This window comes from Haematobia irritans, chromosome 4, assembly GCF_050003625.1.
Source record: "Haematobia irritans isolate KBUSLIRL chromosome 4, ASM5000362v1, whole genome shotgun sequence".
Classification (NCBI taxonomy): Eukaryota; Metazoa; Arthropoda; class Insecta; order Diptera; family Muscidae; genus Haematobia; species Haematobia irritans.
The window spans coordinates 133,329,976-133,352,447 of record NC_134400.1 but is presented as its reverse complement, the minus strand read 5'-3'; the positions used below and the strand labels follow the sequence as shown (position 1 = coordinate 133,352,447).

The 22,472-nt window shown below is 30.9% G+C and overlaps 1 protein-coding gene across 1 annotated transcript; it reads right to left on the bottom strand.

Annotated features, from left to right (window-relative positions):
* Positions 1-285: 285 nt before the first annotated feature.
* Positions 286-18,634, bottom strand: LOC142233824 (T-box transcription factor TBX3-like). The gene is made up of 5 exons (XM_075304870.1): positions 18,254-18,634; positions 15,944-16,106; positions 5,576-5,843; positions 1,652-1,789; positions 286-1,084 (listed from the first exon to the last, which is right to left on the bottom strand). Exons 1-5 carry the CDS (start codon positions 18,342-18,344, stop codon positions 458-460), a joined length of 1,287 nt encoding a protein of 428 aa, XP_075160985.1. The 5' UTR covers positions 18,345-18,634; the 3' UTR covers positions 286-457.
* Positions 18,635-22,472: the final 3,838 nt, after the last annotated feature.

Below are 22,472 nucleotides of genomic sequence, written 5' to 3'. Positions count from 1 at the left end.
AGGGTATAAAAACGAATTTTGACAAAAAAATTGTTTTTTCTTTGTTAGACCGGGAACTTATCAGCCAACCTGTTATAAAACAAATTGGTCATGCTTATTAGAAGGCATGTTTTGCATCACGTACCAAATTTAAACCTCCTGACATTACCTTATTCTGCAGTTCTTGATTATAAGAGAAATTTTGACAATTTTTTTTCAAATACATAAAAAGCTTATTCTTTATTTCAATTTTCATTTTCTTAAAACTAAACATTCCAAAAGTTCTTGAGAGAACAAAGGCTTAAAACTAATTTAACAATTCATTATAGTAAAAATACTCATTTTAGAAAAAAAAAGACCAAAATATAAAGAAATATGCACAGCATTTTCATAAGGACAAAAGTAAAACGTATTAGGAAACACACACAAAAAAAAAAGACTTTTTGAATTAAAAACAAGAGTAAAACTATATTAACACTTAAAAAGCCAATATTGCGGAGATACTAAAATTATTTTTCTTTTGTGTGCGAGACGAAGACTGCTCCTCGGGGGATGAGGAAGCTTTATCTGAAGACATTGAGGTTGATGAGGGTTCCGTATCTTCAGTTGGAGATATTGAAGTTGGTACGGGTAATGTCATGGGCTGTGACGGTGGTAAGCCATAGGTTAAAGGTTCCCTGAGAAAAGCTTGTAGAGGATGTTGCATAAGTGAAGCAGCAGCTACCAAACGCTGATGGGGATGATAATACGAGGATGTAGGACTGACATAATGCATATATTCAGTTATCGGACGATTTGATGAAATGGATTGTGTACAATTATAGCCAGATTCTTCGTCGAAATTTTCCACAGTACGTAAACGCTTCTGTTGGGGAGATCCAAAACTGGCCACACTAGAATAATCATCATCAGTTTTTGATGATCCATCGTCACTTTCTTCGCCTTGACTTGATAATGAAGATGATGATGATGATGACGAGGAGGAGGAAGAGGAGGACGACGATGAGGAAGACATTAATTTTCTTTTACATTTCGATTGTCCAGTTTCTCGAAAACCTTTAGCAAAGGGATTATTATCAATCTTTAGCTTGGTAATGCGATCATTCTAAAAATAAACGAAAAAGGAAAATTTTGACATTTAAGTAGAGCGTTTATGAGAAGGGCCATTTAAAAAAGTAGTTGTAATGTAAGATGTTTTTTGGTCTTCAAGTGCATTAGAAGAGTGTCAAAGTAATTGAATCTGTCAAAATTGCCGCCAGTAATTAGCCTAGGCTGTTAACATAATGTCATCACTACTGAGACGCCTTTGTCCTAAGTGTTTGTGACGCGTCACTTTAAGTGCTCTTTTCTTATTTGTGAGACCAAGAGGGCTTGTTCGTTCCGGCCGTCCGTCCGTTCAAAATGATAGGCGTGAAATTTTTATTTAAATAATTGTCTTAAATGACAAAAAGCAAAAAAAAAATTAAAGAAAAATTTACAACATCTATGAAAGAACCACACCACAGTTGGTCTGCATTAGTTGAGTTGTTGAAGTGGTTTTTGTCGCCTTCCTACAATTGCGTCTAGACAAAGGTCAAGTGCTTGTGCCTATTGCATAGGGTAGGGGGAGGAAGAAGATGTGTCATGTCTTGTCTTGTCCAAGTTCGATTTTTGTTTTTGTTCAAATACTAACCTGATAAGCTGTCACAGCAATGAATTCCGTTTCAGGGAAGACATAATTTTGCTGAGGAGACCAGGGTAATTGCGAAAGATCTGATGTTTTGATGATATGCAAACGTGGTTGATATTTATGCATGCTGGCCAAAACAATCTGTAAGAAAAATACAATATACGTAAACAGTTATTAGAATTCATTAAAATTTAGCTTATGTAATTTTTCCACTGACTTTTTCAGTGAATGACAATTTTCATTGTTAGTATGAAATGTTTCTTTATTTACTGGAAAGATAATAACAATAACGAATTGTTTCACTACATTTATGACATTTTTTCAGTGACAAAATTTGTTATTTATTCGTAGATTTTCTATCCATTGAATGGAATGCATTTTTTAAGGCGAGAGATGTAATAAGCCCAAACAAAACAAATCCAGAATATTTTTCCAAATAATTGTTAATTTTATTGCAGGCTACACCTACTAATTTTGTCAAAATTCTATTTCTATAGAAAATTTTTTCAAAATGTAACTTCTATAGAAAATTTTACCAAAATTTTATTTCAATAGAAAATTTTGTCAAAACCTTATTTCTATAGAAAATTTTATCAACATTTTATTTCTATAGAAAGTTTTGTCAAAATTTTATTTCTATAGAATATTTTATCAACATTTTATTTCTATAGAAAATTTTGTCAAAATTTGTTTTCTGTAGAAAATGTTGTCAAAATTTTATTTCTATAGAACATTTTATCAACATTTTATTTCTATGGAAAATTTTGTAAAAATTTTAGTTCTATAGAGAATTTTGTAAAAATTTTATTTCTATAGAAAATTTTGTCAAAACTTTATGTGTATAGAAAATTTTATCAACATTTTATTTCTATAGAAAATTTTGTAAAATTTTTAGTTCTATGGAAAATTTTGTAAAAAGTTTATTTCTATAAAAAAATTTGTCAAAATTTTATTTCTATAGAAAATTTTATCAATATTTTATTTCTATAGAAAATTTGATAAAATTTTATTTCTATAGAAAATTTCGTCCAAATTTTATTTTAGTAGAAAATTTTGTAAAAATTTAATTTCTATAGAAAATTTCGTCCAAACTTTGTTTCAGTTTCATTTTGTCAAAATTTTATTTCAATAGAAAATTTTGTCAAAATTTTATTTCTATAGAAAATTTTGTCAACATTTTATTTCTATAGATAATTTTGTCAAAGTTTTATTTCTATAGAAAATTTTGTAAAAATTTTATTTCTATAAAAAATTTGTAAACATCGTATTTCTATAGAAAATTATATAAAAATTTTATTTCTATAGAAAATTTCGTCCAAATTTTATTTCAGTAAAAAATTTTGTAAACATTATTTCTATAGAAAGTTTCGTCCAAATTTTATTTCTATAGAAAATTTTGTTAATGTTTTATTTCTGTAGAAAATTTTGTTAAAATTTTATTTCTATAGAAAATTTCGTCCAAATTTTATTTCAGTAAAAAATTTTGTAAAAATTTTAGTTCTATAAAAAATTTTGTAAAAATTTTAGTTCTATAAAAAATTTTGTCAAAATTTTATTTCTATAGAAAATTTTGTTAAAATTTTATTTCTATAGAAAATTTCGTCCAAATTTTATTTCAGTAGAAATTTTTATCAATATTTTATTTCTATAGAAAATTTGATAACATTTTATTTCTATAGAAAATTTCATCCAAACTTTATTTCAGTAGAAAATTTTATAAAATTTTCATTTCTATAGAAAATTTCGTCCAAACTTTATTTCAATAGAAAATTTTATAAAAATTTTATTTCTATAGAAAATTTCGTCCAAGCTTTATATCAGTAGAAATTTTTTTTAAAATTTTCATTTCTATAGAATATTTTGTCAAAATTTTATTTCTATAGAACATTTTGTCAAAATTTTATTTCTATAGAAAACTTTGTCAAAATTTTATATCTATAGAAAATTTTGTCAAAATTTCATTTCTATAGAAAGTTTTGTCAAATTTTTATTTCTATAGAAAATTTTACTAAAATTTTATTTGTACAGAAAATTTTGTCAAAATTTTATTTCTATAGAACACTTTGTCAAAATTTTATTTCTATAGAACATTTTGTCAAAATTTTATTTCTATAGAAAACTTTGTCAAAATTTTATATCTATAGAAAATTTTGTCAAAATTTTATTTCTATAGAAAATTTTATCAACATTTTATTTCTATAGAAAATTTTGTAAAAATTTTAGTTCTATAGAACATTTTGTCAAAATTTTATTTCTATAGAAAATTTTGTCAAAGTTTTATTTCTATAGAAAATTTTGTCAAAATTTTATTTCTATAGAAAATTTTATCAACATTTTATTTCTATAGAAAATTTTGTTCTATAGAAATTTTTTTTCAAAATTTCCTTTCTATAGAAAATTTTGTCAAAATTTTATTTTTATAGAAAATTTTGTAAAAATTTTATTTCTATAGAAGATTTTGTCAAAATTTTATTTCTATAGAAGATTTTGTCAAAATTTTATTTCTATAGAAAATTTTGTCAAAATTTTTTTTCTATAGAAAATTTTATCAATATTTTATTTCTATAGAAAATTTGATAAAATTTTGTTTCTATAGAAAATTTTATCAACATTTTATTTCTATAGAAAATTTTATCAATATTTTATTTCTATAGAAAATTTCGTCCAAACTTTGTTTCAGTAGAAATTTTATTTCAATAGAAAATTTTGTCAAACTTTATTTCTATAGAAAATTTTGTCAAAATTTTATTTCTATAGAAAATTTAATAAAATTTTATTTCTATAGAAAATTTTGTCAAAATTTTATTTCAATAGAAAATTTTGTCAAAATTTTATTTCTATAGAAAATTTTGTCAAAATTTTATTTCTATAGAAAATTTTGTCAAAATTTTATTTCTATAGAAAATTTTGTCAAAGTTTTATTTCTATGGAAAATTTTGTAAAAATTTTATTTCTATAAAAAATTTATAAACATCGTATTTCTATAGAAAATTATGTCAAAATTTTATTTCTAAAAAAAATTTCGTCCAAATTTTATTTCAGTAGAAAATTTTATAAAAATTTCATTTCTATCGAAAATTTCGTCCAAATTTTATTTCTACAGAAAATTTTGTTAAAGTTTTATTTCTACAGAAAATTTTGTTAAAATTTTATTTCTATAGAAAATTTCGTCCAAATTTTATTTCAGTAGAAAATTTTGTAAAAATTTCATTTCTATAGAAAATTTCGTCCAAACTTTGTTTCAGTAGAAAATTTTATAATATTTTCATTTCTATAGAACATTTTGTCAAAATTTTATTTCTATAGAAAATTTTGTCAAAATTTTATTTCTATAGAAAATTTTGTCAAAGTTTTATTTCTATAGAAAATTTTTCCAAAATTTTATTTCTATGGAAAATTTTGTCAAAATTTTATTTCTATAGAAAATTTTGTCAAAATTTTATTTCTATAGAAAATTTTGTAAAAATTTTAGTTCTATAGAAAATTTTTTCAAAATTTTATTTCTATAGAAAATTTTGTCAAAATTGTATTTCTAAAGAAAATTGAGCTGGAGAGGTATGTTTCGCAAAATCTACCAAAACATCAAGAATTCTGCCAATATACAAAGCAGTAAAATCTACTAGTTCTATCAACTGCAGCAACCGTTTATCCGTTGCCAATTTTGTTCCCAATGAAGTTTTTTTGGCTTAACAAAAGAAGCCATCAATGAAAGGATTTATGTAGGGTTACATACTGGCCCTCTTGACCCCAACGATGTTTCTTTGCGATAAAATTTTACAACAAAAGAAAACTTCGTTGGCCATCGATTTTTTCGGGAAAAGAATTAAATTGTTTCAGGGTTCCACACTTGTACTCTGGTAATTTCAATTAACATTCATTGGAATCAAGATTACTGAAAATATCTATCTATAAATATCTGTTACTTACTTGTCCACTATTATCCAAGGTATTATTGGTCAATTTGACTTTATTGAAGAGGATTGCTTGTGATTGCCAATGGGAGCCATTGGCAGGACTATCGGGATGTAAAAACATTCTCTGGGGTGATTGGGGTTCAGCTCCTCCAGCAGGAACCCATTGCGATCCTGAGAACTTATAACGACAATCACCAATCGGAACCATTTCTAAGAGGACACAATATTGGGTATCCTCTTCGAGGCCAGATACAGAGACACGCATTGATGGAAACATACGTCTGGAAAAAGAAAAGAATCATAATAAAAGAAAGGAATTAATATTAATTAAGATGTTATATAGAAAATATATTTTTTTTCCAAATGTTCTTCTAGAACAAATAAAAAAGTTTGGAGAGAAATATAAAAAATTCTGGATATTCTACAGAAAATACTCTATAACAAAAGTGAATGTTTTTTCGAAAGTATTTTTTCTTTGTGTGTAGTTTGCTGTTATTTTATCCTCTATACGAAAATGGGTGTTAACCTGCAATTGATTTGTGGCTTTTTTTGCTTTAACAAAACAAATATTAAAAAAATACAAATATAACACTCCAGAAACCCTTTGCAATCCAGGGCTAACGAGACAAGTGTATATGGAGAGGGTGAAAACATCCATAAATATATACGAAAAGAGATGAGTTGGTAGTGTATTATTATTGTAGTCATCATGATCATCGTCAAATGTCCATCCATGATTTTCACATGACCACCACAGAGATCATGAACATTAAATCCTATTGCGAAGGAGGTTTGATCATTAGAACAGCAGGAGATGATCGAGGCGATGGCGCCTTTTTAACAGATTATTGTTATGGGCTTGGATTGCGTGCTACTTACATACGAGTATATGTTTGGTGGACTAATTCAAACCAAACTCTTTCGCATGATATTGAGTTTTGAGTTTGTTGATGGTTTGTGGTTTAGAAAATTGAATGTTATTTTTTTGGAAATCTTGTTAAGAAAATGATTGATTATGGAATGCCAGGTAGGGGTATGGTTGCAACAGAAGTGTCAGAAGGGCATTTCCTCAGTGATTCTGAATGAAAGATTAAATTTCTTTAAAGATAGTTGTTTATGAAAACTTTTATAATTTGAAATGACGTTACTCATAGGTATCTATTACCGCTGCACTGAAAAGAAAGCATGCTCGTTTCCAAAGAGTTTGTCTTTACCTTAAAAATTTTGGTATTGATTCCGAGCCAAAGAAGCGGAGAATACAAGTAAGGATACTTTTAAGACACAATTCTTTTTTAAATTTGGGTTTTGTGTACTTGCTTCTAGGAAGCAAATTTTAATTTTTCGCTTTTCCAGCTTTTTTTCTTCATATGCTATCAAAGTCCTTTAAAAACGAGTTAACGACAACTTTATTTTCCAAACTAAGGGCGTTTTCGATTCGCAAAAAATATGTTGCCTTGGTGTTACACTACTTTTTCCCTAATTGACATTTCGGCCAAATGAGAGTGTAATTCTAAAGTTATTATTAATTTATAATATTGTGAGGTATAAAGTATCCAAAATCTATGACAGTGTCCTTGATATCTTGCAATCAATTTCGAGAATGTTGCACCTTTTTTCCCAATCGAAATCGCCATAAGACTCGACTTCCAGTAGAAATTATGCTATGTTTCAAGTAAAAATGTCTTTAAAATAAAGTGGTGAAAAGCATGTCCTATACTTGAACGATTTTTTGCTTTGTAGTTAAGATGCAAAAGACAACAAATTTAAAGACAATTTGATTAAATTTAAAGAATTTTTCTGACCTTAGCCCAAACATTTTTACTTTCACGTTATGATACCCATTTTTAAGTGAAATCGCTTAATTATAAGGACAATATGACTTCATTGAAAAGTTTATCCACTTTTGGACAAGGAAAAAAACTTTATATTGGAGAAATGCGTCTTCTATGCTAAGCAAAATTTGCATTCGTATTTTAAAGACAAGAAATCTTTCTTCACTTCACGACAAAATTTTTTTCAGTGTGTATATTTACGACGAAGAAGAAAAATAATTAAATTTCCAGCATTTAAGAACATAGATTTTTATTATACCACAAAAAATGTTCATATTTATATATGAAATTTGTGTATCTCCATTAGAGACGTTTGTCTTGCAAGGAAGATTAATTTAAAGAAATAATCTTGAAATATTAAATCTTTCGATTAAAGATAAAAAATCTTCAAACATAGGCTAAGATTTATTTTGAAGATTTGCCATCATTGATTTTAAAGATCAGAGATCAAATTGTCCTTAAAAATTTGAAATAAATCTCTAAAATCATTGAAGTCGTCGTTTTTGAGATCTTTGAAATCGCCTAAGTTTTATTCAGTGTTTTTTTTTTCTAAAATTCGAAAATCAAGGTATTTTGGCTCTACTGAAAACTGAGAAGGACATATTAGATTTGGTGACCAAGGACAGCGTTAAATGGGCGATTGCTTCGGCCCATATAAATCTCCAGGTTTAGACGGGGTATACCCATGTATGCTTCAGGAGTCTTTCGATCTCTTGAGTGAATCCTATGTGGAGTTGATGAGGGCCTCATTGCGTCTTGGATATATACCAAAGCCTTGGCGGAAGGTTAAGGTAATCTTCATTCCTAAACCGGGGAAGATATCACATGGAACGGCGAAGGATTTTAGGCCAATAAGCTTATCATCCTTCTTGCTAAAGACGATGGAGAGGATACTGGATGATCATATAAGGAACCAGTTAGACAGGAAACTATCAATCTGTCAGCATGCCTATATTAAGGGCAGATCTGTAGAATCTGCCCTGCACTCAGTGGTGCATCACATAGAGAGATCCATGACATATGGCGACTATACATTGGCGGCGTTTCTGGACATTGAAGGTGCTTTTAATTATACGAAAATTGATAAAGTGGTACATGCATTAGAGAGGAATGGTATTGAGAAATTCGTTATAAAGTGGATCGAGTTGATGTTGCTAAGCGGGGACATGGTGGTCGAACTAGCGAGCTCCACACTAGAGGATCACTAGAGGATTGCCACAGGGAGGCGTTATATCACCTTTGCTGTGGCTATTGGTGGTGAACGAGGTTTGGGCTGACAAGTAAGGGTATTATGGTAGTGGCATACGCGGATGACATTGTGATAATGGTATCGGGAAAATTCCTCGATTCTATTTCGGATGTGCTGAGCGAGTCTTTGCAGTATCTCTCGGATTGGACTGTAGGATGCGGTTTAGGGGTGAACCCTGGTAAGACGGAGTTGGTACTATTCACCAGGAGGAGAAAGGTTACCTGGTACAAGTCTCCTGAATTCCAGGGCATAAAGTTGACGCTCTCGAAATCAGCAAGGTACCTAGGAGTTATTTTGGACTCCAGGCTGAACTGGATGGAGAATACTGCCGATCGCATTAAGAGGGCCTATGCGGCACTATACTCGTGTCAAAAATTGGTAGGGCAGAGATGGGGAATGAGGCCTACTCTTTTTGGCTGGCTTTATAACGCGGTTGTAAGACCTGTGGCCACATATGGCTGTCATGTTTGGTGGACAATCGTGAGACACCAAAATCATATATCGAGAATAAATAGGGTAAATAGTACTGCACTCATCTACATGACAGGTGCCATGAGGACCACAGCCACTGCCACTCTGGAGGTACTGATGGGATTTATCCCACTCGATTTACACGTAAGGAAGACGACTGAACTGACACTTCTGAGACTTAAGAGCTTGAACACGCTAGAGAGGACCACCTGCAGGCATACTGAAATTCTGGCCGGGCAGTATAGAGAGACGGACCATATGGCCACGTAGCATGTTTATCAACACAAACCGACATACATTATACCAAGTATGGAGGAGTGGGAAGACAGGAGGATGCCCTTCGGAACCCTGAACATGTATACGGACGGATCAAAGATGGAGGAAGGAACGGGCAGCGGAATCTATTGTAGTGAACTAGGAATAAGGGAGTCTTACACGCTGGATAGTGATTGCAGAATTTTTCAGGCTGAGATTTCTGCGATCACAAAGGCGGCTGAGTCGCTGTTGATGGGGCCGATATTCAGAAGCGATATCAGCTTCTTCATCGACAGTCAGGCAGCTATAAAGGCATTGTGCAGTGCTCACATAAGGTCTAGGGTAGTCAGCCGCTGTCGTCGAAAACTCAAGGTTCTCACTGAACAGCATAATTTAACTCTGTGCTGGGTACCTGGGCACTATGGGATAATAGGAAATGAGAAAGCGGATGTGCTGGCTAAGGAGGGTGCTCGTGGAACGAACAACGTCCTAGCGGACGTTTTTACTCCACTATCCTCTTATCATTACAGGATAGAGGTTAAATATGATGAGCAATGGCGAAGACGCTGGGTCTCTTCGGATGGTTGCGAGCAAACCAAGTTGATATGGGATGAAAAGAAACGTAGGAACTCTGAAATTTTGTTGTCGATGAACAGAGAGGAATTACGGCCATTGATTGGTATCATAACAGGACATAACACATTTGGGAAACACATGGTAAGAATAGGACTTAAAGACGATGATATCTGTAGATGGTGCCTGGACCTGGAAGTTACGGAGGACTCGTACCACCTCCTTTGTCAGTGCCCGGCTTTATCCTTTAGAAGAAACAAAATACTGGCCTCCTTTTTCTTTCAGGCTCTCACTTATCTGCGGGAGTGCAGCTTAAGGAACATACTTGCATTCATCAGGGCCTCTGGTTGGTTATTCTGAGATTTCTTTCAAAGAGAACGAGCAGGTGGAAGTTTCTGGGACAAAGCGGACCGCAACGGAAGGAGAAAGATTGAAAAATCACATCGAGGGATCACAATGGACCTATACTGGCCTAAGTGGGCATCAATTCAAGAAAATTGATGTCACCCTCTACATCCTAACCTAACCTAACCTAACTGAAAACTGTGATTTTGTGACATAGTTAGAAAAAAATATTTTTTTCATGTACGAAATTAATTGATCTAATTATTTTTTAATTAAAATTTCTTCAATCACATATATGATGGTATTATCGCCAATTAAAAAATTAAATAATTAATAATTTTTATCATTGAGTTTTAGGCAAAAACTTATTTGACTTAATTACATTTTTAAGTGAATATATTTGTAAATTTATTTAAAAATTTAATTAGTTAATTTTTAATGATATTTTCTCTTTTTTATAAAAAAAAATTATGATGGATTTTTTAAAATAAACAATTGGTTGATTTAATTACATTTTTAATTGATATGTTTCAAAATTCAATATCAATTTTTAGTGGGAAAATGTTTTGATGATAGTTTTTTCTATGTATTCATTTTCTTTTGAAAACCTCTTAGTAACCCAAGACCAACTCTACTACTCTACTAAAATAGGTTAATATGTCACATTTGAGGGTTATATGTACTCGATTTTTGTCATTTTAGCATGGTCAAGTTTATTGAGTGAAAACCAAACCTCTATTGAAATATGTATAGTCACGACCACCCTCGTATATTATTTACCATCTAACTGTAACAACAACTTTCGTCAATAAGAAAATATTATTCTTACTATCTATGGTGCTAATTGCTCTTGTCCATTTTTCTAAATAATTATTATGAATTCTTTTCAGATTTTTCCTTATACATTTCTCAAAATACAGCATTCCAAAATTTTCCTCGAAATCTCACATTGCACACGGGTCAGGCGTTAATTTCTTTCTTATGCATTTTTAATGAGTAACTAATGAACCCAACAACTCACTCCCTTTGTCTGATCCTAGGTTATGGTGCTTCTTCGAAAATCAGCTCAAATTTGATAAATGGTAGAGAGATTACAAAAATGTAATCAATGCTCTTAGGCCTAGGGTGGTGTATGTGCGACATCATAGACAGTTTTCATTTAAAAGAAATGGTAACAAATCTTCTTCTGCTTCTTATTCTCTTTTTCTTTAACAAAATCCAATCCAATAGACAAAATGTATATATAATTATGTTAATTTTCATATAAATAAATAATGTCGTTTGACATTTTTGGTGGGTTTTGCGCAGCTATCTGGCTACCTACTAAAACTGAAACTTGTATAGATTTGTCCGTCTGTCTCTCGATTGGTGTATTTGTTATTGTCGCTTGAGTTCTTTTACTGATCAGAAACAATGAACTTAATGAATTATTAAAACAAAAAGCCGCCAAATACCGCCACTGTCGTATTATCATTTTTTTTTTCGTTGTTGTTTCGTTTCGTTTCAATACGATTTCGTTTTCATTGTGGCTTTTGTTGTTGATGCTACGATTTGGTCCCTTTGTTCCCAAACACATTAAATGTGTGAAATCTCAGGTAGTCGATCACCTGGCCAAACAGCTTGGGTCAGTACAGCAGCTATGTAGGTGCATCGATGACCCCTTCTTTTATTCCACATCATATTTGTCAATAATAATAATAATAATAATGCACTTGTTGTCGTCTGTCCCTTGAAAGACAAAAACGCTACGAGTATAGTGTCAACACGATCCTAAGCATCATTGTCTGCTAAGCGTTCAAGCTGAATGTTTTTTTTTAGGGAAAACAATGGGCCAGTTGTATTCACGACGGTTTGGTTTGGCTTGGTCTTTTGTCTTGCGGTGACCCTCGTAACTCAACAATTCCCCCAACCGAACAAGTGGTTGCTATGAAATGTGTGTTTTATTCAATGTCTTTGGGTTTATGAAAAGGGCCCGATATATGTAATGAACGGACCTAATGCTGTTTTATGGCCCTACTGGCGCCAAAGATCGCTTCTTTTAATGTTTTGTTTCTGCCATAACAAAGAGCCGTTTGAATACTCACACGTTTCCGAGTGTTTGAAATCACGTTTCTTTTTCTTGCCCTAAGTATGATAAAATGTGTTGGTCATTTGATGATAATCTTTTCATTAGATTTCTATGAAATATTGTTATAAAAAAAGGCATATTTTTATTACGATTCTATATATTAATCGATTTGAAAAGAAGCGTAAAATTATCGATAAGCCTTGCAAATCTCGCTGTCTTTAATTATTATTAGTGAACAATGTAATAAGAATTTACTCGCGGTGATCTAAATGGAACACAGAAAAATATCACCAAAATATTATTGAAGCTGAAAACTTTTCTTAATTAAAAATTTAAATGATACAAATAACATTTTAATCAAACACGGAATACTAAGTCATTTAAAATATGATTGAATTCTTTTTAATTTTTAATAAAAAAACAAGTAAGTAAAGTCTAAAGTCGGGCGGGGCCGACTATATTATACCCTTCACCCGTATGTAGGCCAAAATTTGTGTTACCATTTCAACTACTTCACATTTGCTGGAAGCTATATAAAGGAGACAATTTTTTTACTTCTACAAAATCTCTGGAATTAAAATTTAAATCGGCTAACGCTATCCAGTTAATTGGAGGAAACTTCCATTGAAAATGGGTCTAAAATATGTAACAGTCTACCATATTTCCCCAACTCTGGTGTACGTATATATGGGAGCTATATATAATCTCAACCGATTTTGACTAAATTTGACATGTATAGTTAGAATAATAATTCTGCTATCTATGCGAAGTTTCACGTAAATGGGAGTGTATCTTTGGCCCCCTGGTCATATGAGTGCAAATCGGACGGAAGATATATATGGGAGCCATATCTAAATTCTGAACCGATTTCAACCAATTTGGCACAATTACCGATACTACTAAACGTACTCCTTGTGCGAAATTTCAAGCAAATCACAGCAAAACCCTGGATCTTGAGCCCATATAAGTTCAAATCGGACGAAAGATAAATATGGGTCCTATATCTAAATCTGAATCGATTTTGACCATATTTGTCACATACAATAGTATCGTTAAAAGTACCGCTTGTGCAAAATTTGAAGTAAGTCAGGGCAAAACTCTGGCTTTTGAGACCATATAAGACCAAATCGGGCGAAAGATATATATATATATATATATATATATATATATATATATATATATATATATATATATATATATATATATATATATATATATATATATATATATATATATATATATATATATATATATATATATATATATATATATATATATATATATATATATATATATATGTATATATATATATATATATATATATATATATATATATATATATATATATATATATATATATATATATATATATATATATATATATATATATATATATATATATATATATATATATATATATATATATATATATATATATATATATATATATATATGAGCTATATCTAAATCTGAACCGATTTCAATCAAATTTACCAAGCATTGGTAGAATGTCAATTCTACCCTCTGTGCAAAATTTCACGAAGATCGGTGGTAAACTTTGGCCTCTGTGGTCAAATCTGAACCGATTTGGCTGATATTTTACAAGATTTTCGAGATTCATAAAATATTTGGAAGAAAATCGGTTGATAAACACGCTAACTATGACCAAATCGGGGATAAATATATATGGCAGTTATATCTAAATCTGAACCGATTTTTTCCAAAACCAATAGCGATTGTCTTTGTCCCAAGAAACGGCCCTATGCCAAATTTGAGGACGATCGGACTTAAATTGCGAGCTGTACTTTGTGCACAAAATTACATATACAGACAGACGGACGGACGAACAGACAGACAGACAGACAGACAGACATACAGACGGATATCGCTAAATCGACTCAGAATTTAATTCTAAGACGATCGGTATACTAAACGGTTTTTCCTTCTTGGCGTTACATACAAATGCACAAACTTATTATACCCTCTACCAAAGTAGTGGTGAAGGGTATAAAAAATAAATTGATAAAATTAATTGCACCACGATGAAAATAGTTACGCCTTTAATTAAAAATGCTACATCCTCAAAATAACTCTTAGCCTATATTTGAAGCGTTTTTATCTTAAACAAGCCCATGTTAAATTCATCGCTTTTGTGCCAATTTTGCATCACTTACGGATCCAAAAAGAACTTTTTCACTACTTTTTTGGCGGCTTTTTTTTTTTTGCTGGGTCAATTAATTGTTTAACAGATTTATTAAAAATGTTAATTGGTAATTGGACTGAAGTTTAACTACATAAATAAATAAATCAATTAAGAAACTCATTGAATTTTCCAAACGACACAATTAAACTTTTAATTCGATTAATTAAAAATTAAATTATTTTTTTTTTTATAATCAACATCACTTACATTTTTAATTGAACCAACTAAAAAATTAATTGAAATTTTCAAATCAAATCAATACAATTGTTAATCTAATATTGTTTTGAGACACAATTAAAACTGTGATCAATACTATTATTTACGTGATTGAAGACATTTCAATTAAAAAATTAATTGGATGCAATATGCGAATAAAACCAAATAGATAAATGCAAATTGAAGGGTAAATATGAAAAACCTTAAATTTTTCTTACACAGAAAGAAATATCATCAATATTTTAACAATCGAAAAAATAAATAAATAAATTAAATAAATAAATAATAAAATTTTTTAATTAGACGTTATATAATATTTGATTGGCATTGGGCCAAATTGAACCAATGAAAATTTTTCACTAATGCAACGAAATGTTTTGTTATTAAATAAAAAAATATATATTACAATAACGAAACTTTTCATTGTATTTATGAAATTGTTTCGTTAGGTTAAAGTGGCAGCCCGATTAAGATTCAGGCTCACTTAGACTATTGAGGCCATGTTTCGTTGGCCTCACTTCTAATGAAAATTTCTTTATGTGTACATAAAAGTAGTTTTGGTAAAACTAGGGATTGCGTGTATTAATTCGATTGTTTAACAAAAAATTATGAAGAAAATTGTATGTTGGGTGCTTCAGCAGGATTTCGGCACTCTTGTACTTGAATTATATCTTGCCATTTTCTAAAATAATTAATAGCATAATATTAACAAAATTTGTTATTAAAATTGAGCCAAGGATAGAACTTCATAAATGAAAATAACATCATGGTTATATTAAAGATTTTTTTATATAAATTTTCATACCATTAATGAACTTTTTCAATGTCTTAATGGATTATGTTCGTAACGTCTATGAATACAATTCCGTGTACTCAACTGTCTTTGTATTTAAAAAAAACTATTCTACTATAAGAGTTCATTTGTATTTTTCCTTTCTTTAAATATTTGAAAAGGTCATTACAGTGAAATACTTCAAATATTTTACTTCTTTAAAGATTGTTTGCCAAAATACTTGAGTTTTGAGGCGCCAGCCTTTATTTGTATACTTTTTCCTTTTGTACATATTTATTCTCAATATTTGTTTAGGTTTTAAACGGTGTACAAAATCTACAACTATTCTATATGTTAGGGACTAAGGATTGAATTGTATGGTAGAAATGAAACTTACCTTCCACTTTTAGTGATAATCATTTCAGTGCCGATTTTATGGAATTGTTGCCACAAATCATTATTTTGTAATTTGGCCTCAACATTACCAGGTAATTTGGGTCTTGGTGGAGCAGACATTAAGTGATGGGCCATAGGTATGGGCATCATGGAGGGAAATGGATCTGAAAGAAAGTTGGGAAATTGTATTTATATAACGAATGGGACAAAATGTTAACAATTAAAGGAGATCGGTCTAGTTGGCGTCTAATTTCGCTAAATTTGATAAAAATAGCAACAACTAGATGGTCAAGACGTGACATTTATCCTTTGATGGATATATTAAAAAATTGGTTTAACGAGGTCGAATGTTGTTGTCCGACGATGCTGTTTGATGGACCTCATACAGCTGCCGCGAAAATGGCTATCACGGTGGATAAAGTGACTAAAATAAAATATCTAGCTGTAATAGTAGGTACACGCAGAGAAGGAACACAGAACATAATATTATAATTTTTGAGCTAACAATAAATTGTTGTTACAGTTCAACAAAATTTTTGTTGATATAACAAAATGTTTGTTGATATAACAACATTGGTTGCTAAAGTGACTAAAGTCGTAATTGCATTTACAAATTACGTTGTTAGCTCAAATTTAAACATAATTTTAATTGTATTGACAATCAAAGTAATTGCTATTTTTTTGTGTGAATACCAACCATGTTTCAAGAGCAAAATGTTATTTTTGGATGGTGACCACCGAACATGTTTATCGTAAAAATGTTGTTTTCTCGCCAAACATAAAATGCTTTTCGCAAACAGATACATAATTTCCTAGAAAATAACATGGCTGCGATAAAAATTGTACATGGTCACCGTCCAAAAATAACATTTTGCTCTTGAAACATGTTTGAGGTGATCCTTCTCTGGGTGTATATCAGAAGAACGCGTCGACAATTTGGACCTGAGAAAGTTGCTTCGGACAACAATCCCAAATGTGAGACCAAAACAGTTTTCGAAGCACTTCATGCTCAATCCAAGGAAGCTACAGAATCGTTTTGTGACAATCAAAAAAACATAGATACACTCTTCCATCGCACCATTTCCTTAATCTTAGATCACTCCTTCCGCCCTACGAATAATCAATTGGTCGAACTTTGGCTATGTTTCCAAACTTGAGAAAGTCACTCGTTAGGCACCAATATCAGGAGAAGGATAAGGTTATCGCTGTCACAGAGGCGTATATTGCAGGCTTCGAGAAAATAGATTTATCAGACGGATTACAAAATCTCGAACAACACTGAGAAGTCAATCGCAAGTTTCCCACTTTTTTTATTAAATTGACCAAACGAAAAAAAAAAATTGTCACTATAGCGAATTTTCTTATTGTTTCAATGATTTGTATATTAATTAATAAAAATGTCGTGTTTTTGTTGAAATTAATTTTAATTATTTTTTATGTAATTGATTCCTTTAAATGCTTGAGTTTCTTTATTGCCGATTTGAGCAAAATTTGGCATTTGCTGCGAGCCGACGGCATTTCTCCCTCTCTAGTTCACATTCTAATTAATGAAAATATTCATTAAGGCTATGATGATTTTCGTAAATTTCACGAAATATTTTTAAATGGCGAAAAATACATTATAGTAATGAATTATGTATTTAAATTAATATTACGAAACTAGTAGTGTATTAAAAAAAAAAATAAATAAATAAAAAATAGCAATATTAAAGGGAAACTGCATCCACGGTTGCCTATATTTTGTCCAAAATTGCGAGATATCCACTCCAAATGTCACACTTTTAACCCTTTCACTAACGAAATAAAACTAATGGTAAAAACTTTTATTTTTCTTCTGTTTTTACTTGTACTAACAGCATGTAGAACAAAAATTGTCATTTTGAAAACCTACCTCGACTACTTCAAGAGCTATATGAGCTTGTTCTGAAAACTTGATTCTTGAATTGTGACCAAATAGCCTTACGAAAATAAGCGCTATTCGAAAAAATACTAAAAAGAACATGTAAAAGTATCAGCTATAGTTTTTGTATAAATGCCCATATACTAGAAATATACAGTACAAAAATTGTCTCAAATTTTCGTATTTTTCGTTTATTGTTAAAGAAGTTTATAAAAATGTATTTTAGACCTCACCCATATGGACAATATTTATAGCTTATTTAGATTAAAGCCTCTACTTTAAAATAACATCGAAACTAAGTGGGAACATAGAATTTGGTGCCTTTTTCGAATGTCCTTCTAAGTGGACATCGGTAGTGAAAGGGTTAAGTGTATCCAATTTTAAGATGTTTTATTATAAATACAAACTTACCTGGTATACGCTGCATTATCTGTTGTCTATAAATTTCTTGAGCAATTTGTTGCTGCATGCGATATTCCATTAAATCATGTACATTAAACATTTTGGTTAGATAATAATTTGCTTTATTTATGTTTTTTTAATTAATTAATTTCGAAAACAATTTTTTAAATGTTTCTTTTCGGTAGCAAAAAAAAAACAAAAAACATATATTGAACACTTTATGGAGTAATTTTAAATGTTATTTTTTGTTTTGTTTGTTACTAAACTCTTATTATTTCGTTTCTTTTTAACTTTTTCTTTCAACTTGAGCTTTTGTGTATATATTCCGGTCTTTTAACCAAATAAAAATAAAAAACAAACAATCTCACAGATTTCAAAAACCGACTTCAATCCCACAACGTTTCTCAACAAACTGATTAGGTTTCTTTTAAATTAGCTCTTAACTATGGATTCAAAATATCTTGGCTACATATAAAACTCTCATTCTCTCTCATATTAAACTCTCGCATCTCTCACCATATACAAAACACTATCTCTTTCTTATTTAGGAAGAAACCGGTTGTAATATCATCACCCACCACCATGTATACTATCAATCTACTTGTGTATGGCTTTCAGTGTTGCCAATTTGGTGCTTTTAGCACCAAATTTAGTGCTTTTTGATTTCTAAAAAGCACCAAATTGCCTTTTTGGTGCCTTTTCAAAAAAAGCACCAACTTGGTGCTTTCTGGCATTTTCATTTAGTGCTTTTGGTGCTTTTTTTATTTTGAACAGTATTAAGTTTAATTGATACAAAAATTTTGATTAGACTTTCAAGAGCCGAAGAAACTCAAATTTATTTTCGAATTTGGTAAAGATGTCATTAAAAACGTTTGTATTAAATTCACAAAAGCACGCACAACTGAAATAAGACTCCTTCCATATATTAATATAGACTCCTTCCACATATTAATATTTTGAAAGTTGAAAAACATCACTGATCAAAATGAATTGGACGAAAGCATTAAAACTGATCAAAGTGTATACTTGAATAGCGGTTCATAATGATGAGTACTAAGTTCGAGTTTTGCCGCAAATTTTATTTTATTTGCTGCAAATTTTATTATAACTTGATGGGGAATAGCCAAAAGCAAATTTTCACAAAGTTTGTATTCCCTAAAATGAATTATTAAAGAAATTGTAATTGTCAACAAATGACTATTTTAGCAGCTAAACTCGATCTTAATACCCACCTTAACTTCTTAAAATTCAATTCACAAAAGTTCTATAAGAGGTACAACTTCGGACGTTTTTTTTTTTTTTTTTTTTTTTTTTTTTTTAGTAGAGCATTTAATTTTCGATTTTGTGGTGGAAGGTGGTATGTTAGAATTTATAATATATTTTTGGTGCTTTTTGGCCTTGGGGAGTTGGCAACACTGATGGCTTTACTGTTTTCTCATTGGTTCATTTCTATGATGACGATCATTTCCCCTATTGAAGATGGTGAGAGTATAAAACAATTAGTAGTGAGAAAGAGAGCGGAAGAGACAACAGTATACGTTTAATAGTCATGGCATGTGTGTTAGCTAGTGTGTGAGTGTATATTGTTCATGTTTAACAGAGGAACTCCATTTTCGATTTATTAACTTTATTGTTAAGTGCAATTGTTAACGCTTCATCCTAATGAATTTTCTCACTCTCAGATTGTGCTGAATAGGTTGGAAATATTTGTCTTTAGCTTGTGTGTGTGTGTCTATGTTGAAATGATTACTGATATTATTTTGTAGTAGCTCCTCCCCGTGTTAGAATATTCACTTTGAATTTGGAAAATGCCACTACAGCTGTGCTATAGAAGAAGCTTCTCAGCTTTTGGTGTAATTAAAAAGTGCGATTTTCCTCAACATTTGCAGCATGCATTGTTTTCCTTTGTTAGAAATGACGATCGACAGATGCTGATGTATGTTATTTCGTACATCCATAGAGTGTGGTTCGGGGTATTAGAACTATTGCGTCTATGCCATAAATGTAAGTTCTAGATTTCAATACGAAGAACATCTGCGCATGCGCAACGATTGTCTGGGTTTTGTATGTGTAGTACTTATGTTTTGTTGCATACAATGAAAAAATACGCATTCTAATATCCTAGGCTTTTGTTGCCTTTTACATCGATGTTGTAATCATGGGGAGTTTTTTTTGTGTACTATGTTATCTATGGGCCAAAGGTATTGTCTGCATGTACTAGGTTGTAGACTGCTATATATTCGATTTAATGCTGTTTTGCCGTTTACGAGAATACACAACAGCAAATTTTTGTTTGTAATATTTTTGTAACTCACGGGGAGGCTAGTTTAGATATTTAATTTTTGTATTTTTGCATCTTGACTACAAAAAAAAAAATTCAAAAATAGAACATGTTTTAACACTTTATTTTAAAGACGATTTTTACTTGAAACATTGAATTATTTCTATTTGAAGTCGAGTCTTAATTGAATTTGCAAATTTAAGTTTTTGAGGACTTTCATAGCACAAAAATCCCAAATTTAATTTAAAATTCTCCACAAAAATTCCCAATACATTTTTTGACAAGTTTTTAAAAAATAGTGAAGGAATAGGCTCTGATGTAGAAAATCCATAAAATTGTAAAAATATGCAATTCTTGTTATGCCAATTTTCGAGTTACAATAAGATGAAGATTTCAAAACACAAAATCAAAAGGCGGATGTTCAACATTTTTTATCTTTAGCAAATCGTCTTCTAAATGCTCGAGAAATAACAAGTATATACGGCCGTAAGTTCGGCCAGGCCGAAGCTTATGTACCCTCCATCATGGATTGCGAAGAAACTTCATCTAAACACTGTCATCCACAATCGAATTACTTAAGTTGCGGTAACGCTTGCCGATGGCAAGGTATCTTAAAACCTCCTAAAACCATCTTCTAAATTGTATGTAAGTCCATACGTGGTATATATTAAATCAAAAAAGATCGATCCAATACGTATATAATTCAGTTTGACAAAGTAGAAATAAAATTTTGACAAAATAAAATTTTAACAAAATTTTCTATAGAAATAAAATTTTCACAAAATTTTCTATAGAAATAAAAATTTTGACAAAATTTTCTATAGAAATAAAATTTTGATAAAAATTTCTACAGAAATAAAATTTTAACAAAATTTTCTATAGAAATAAACTTTTGACAAAATTTTCTATAGAAATAAAATCTTGGTAGATTATTTTTGGCTCGAGTGGCAACCATGATTATGAACCGAATAAAATTTGAACAAAATTTTCTATAGAAATAAAATTTTGGTAGATTATTTTGGGCTCTAGTGGCAACCATGATTATGAACCGATATGGATCAATTTTTGTGTGATTGGACCAATTTTGGTATGGCTGTTAGCGACCATATACTAACACCACGTTCCTAATTTGAACCGGATCGGATGAATTTTGCTCCTCCAAGAGGGTCCGGAGGTCAAATCTGGAGAATGTTTTATATGGGGGCTATATATAATTATCAACCGTTATGGACCAATTCTGGCACGGTTGTTAAAGATCATATACTAACACCATGTTCCAAATTACAACCGGATTGGACGAAATTTGCTTCTCTTGGAGACTTCGCAAGCCAAATCTGGGGATCGGTTTATATGGGGGCTATATATAATTATGAACCGATGTGTACCAATTTTTGCATGGTTGTTAGAGACCATATACCAATATCATGTACCAAATTTAAGGCGGATCGGATGAAATTTGCTTCTCTTTGAGGCTCCGCAACCCAAATCTGGGGATCGGTTTATATGGGGGCTATATATAATTAAGGACCGATATGGACCAATTTGTGCATGGTTGTTAGAGACCATATACCAACATCATGTACCAAATTTCAGCCGGATCGGATGAAATTTTCTTCTCTTTGAGGCTCCGCAACCCAAATCTGGGAATCGGTTTATAAGGGCGCTATATATAACTATGGACCGATGTGGACCAATTTTTGCACGGTTGTTAGAGACCATATACCAACACCATGTACCAAATTTCAGCCGGATCGGATGAAATATGCTTCTGTTAGAGGCTCCACAAGCCAAATCTGAGGGTCCCTTTATATGGGTGCTATACGTAAAAGTGGACCGATATGGCCCATTTTCAATACCATCCGACCTACATCGATAACAACTACTTGTGCCAAGTTTTAAGTCGATAGCTTGTTTCGTTCGGAAGTTAGCGTGATTTCAACAGACGGA

Bases quoted from the DNA above. Each gene is read 5' to 3' on its own strand.
- LOC142233824 (XM_075304870.1), bottom strand. From the start codon at position 18,344: ATGTTTAATGTACATGATTTAATGGAATATCGCATGCAGCAACAAATT. The intron at 5,844-15,943 runs GTAAGTTTCATT...TTCTTTTTCCAG, and splicing joins ATTATCACTAAAAGTGGAAG to ACGTATGTTTCCATCAATGC. The intron at 1,790-5,575 runs GTAAGTAACAGA...TTTTTCTTACAG, and splicing joins CCTTGGATAATAGTGGACAA to ATTGTTTTGGCCAGCATGCA.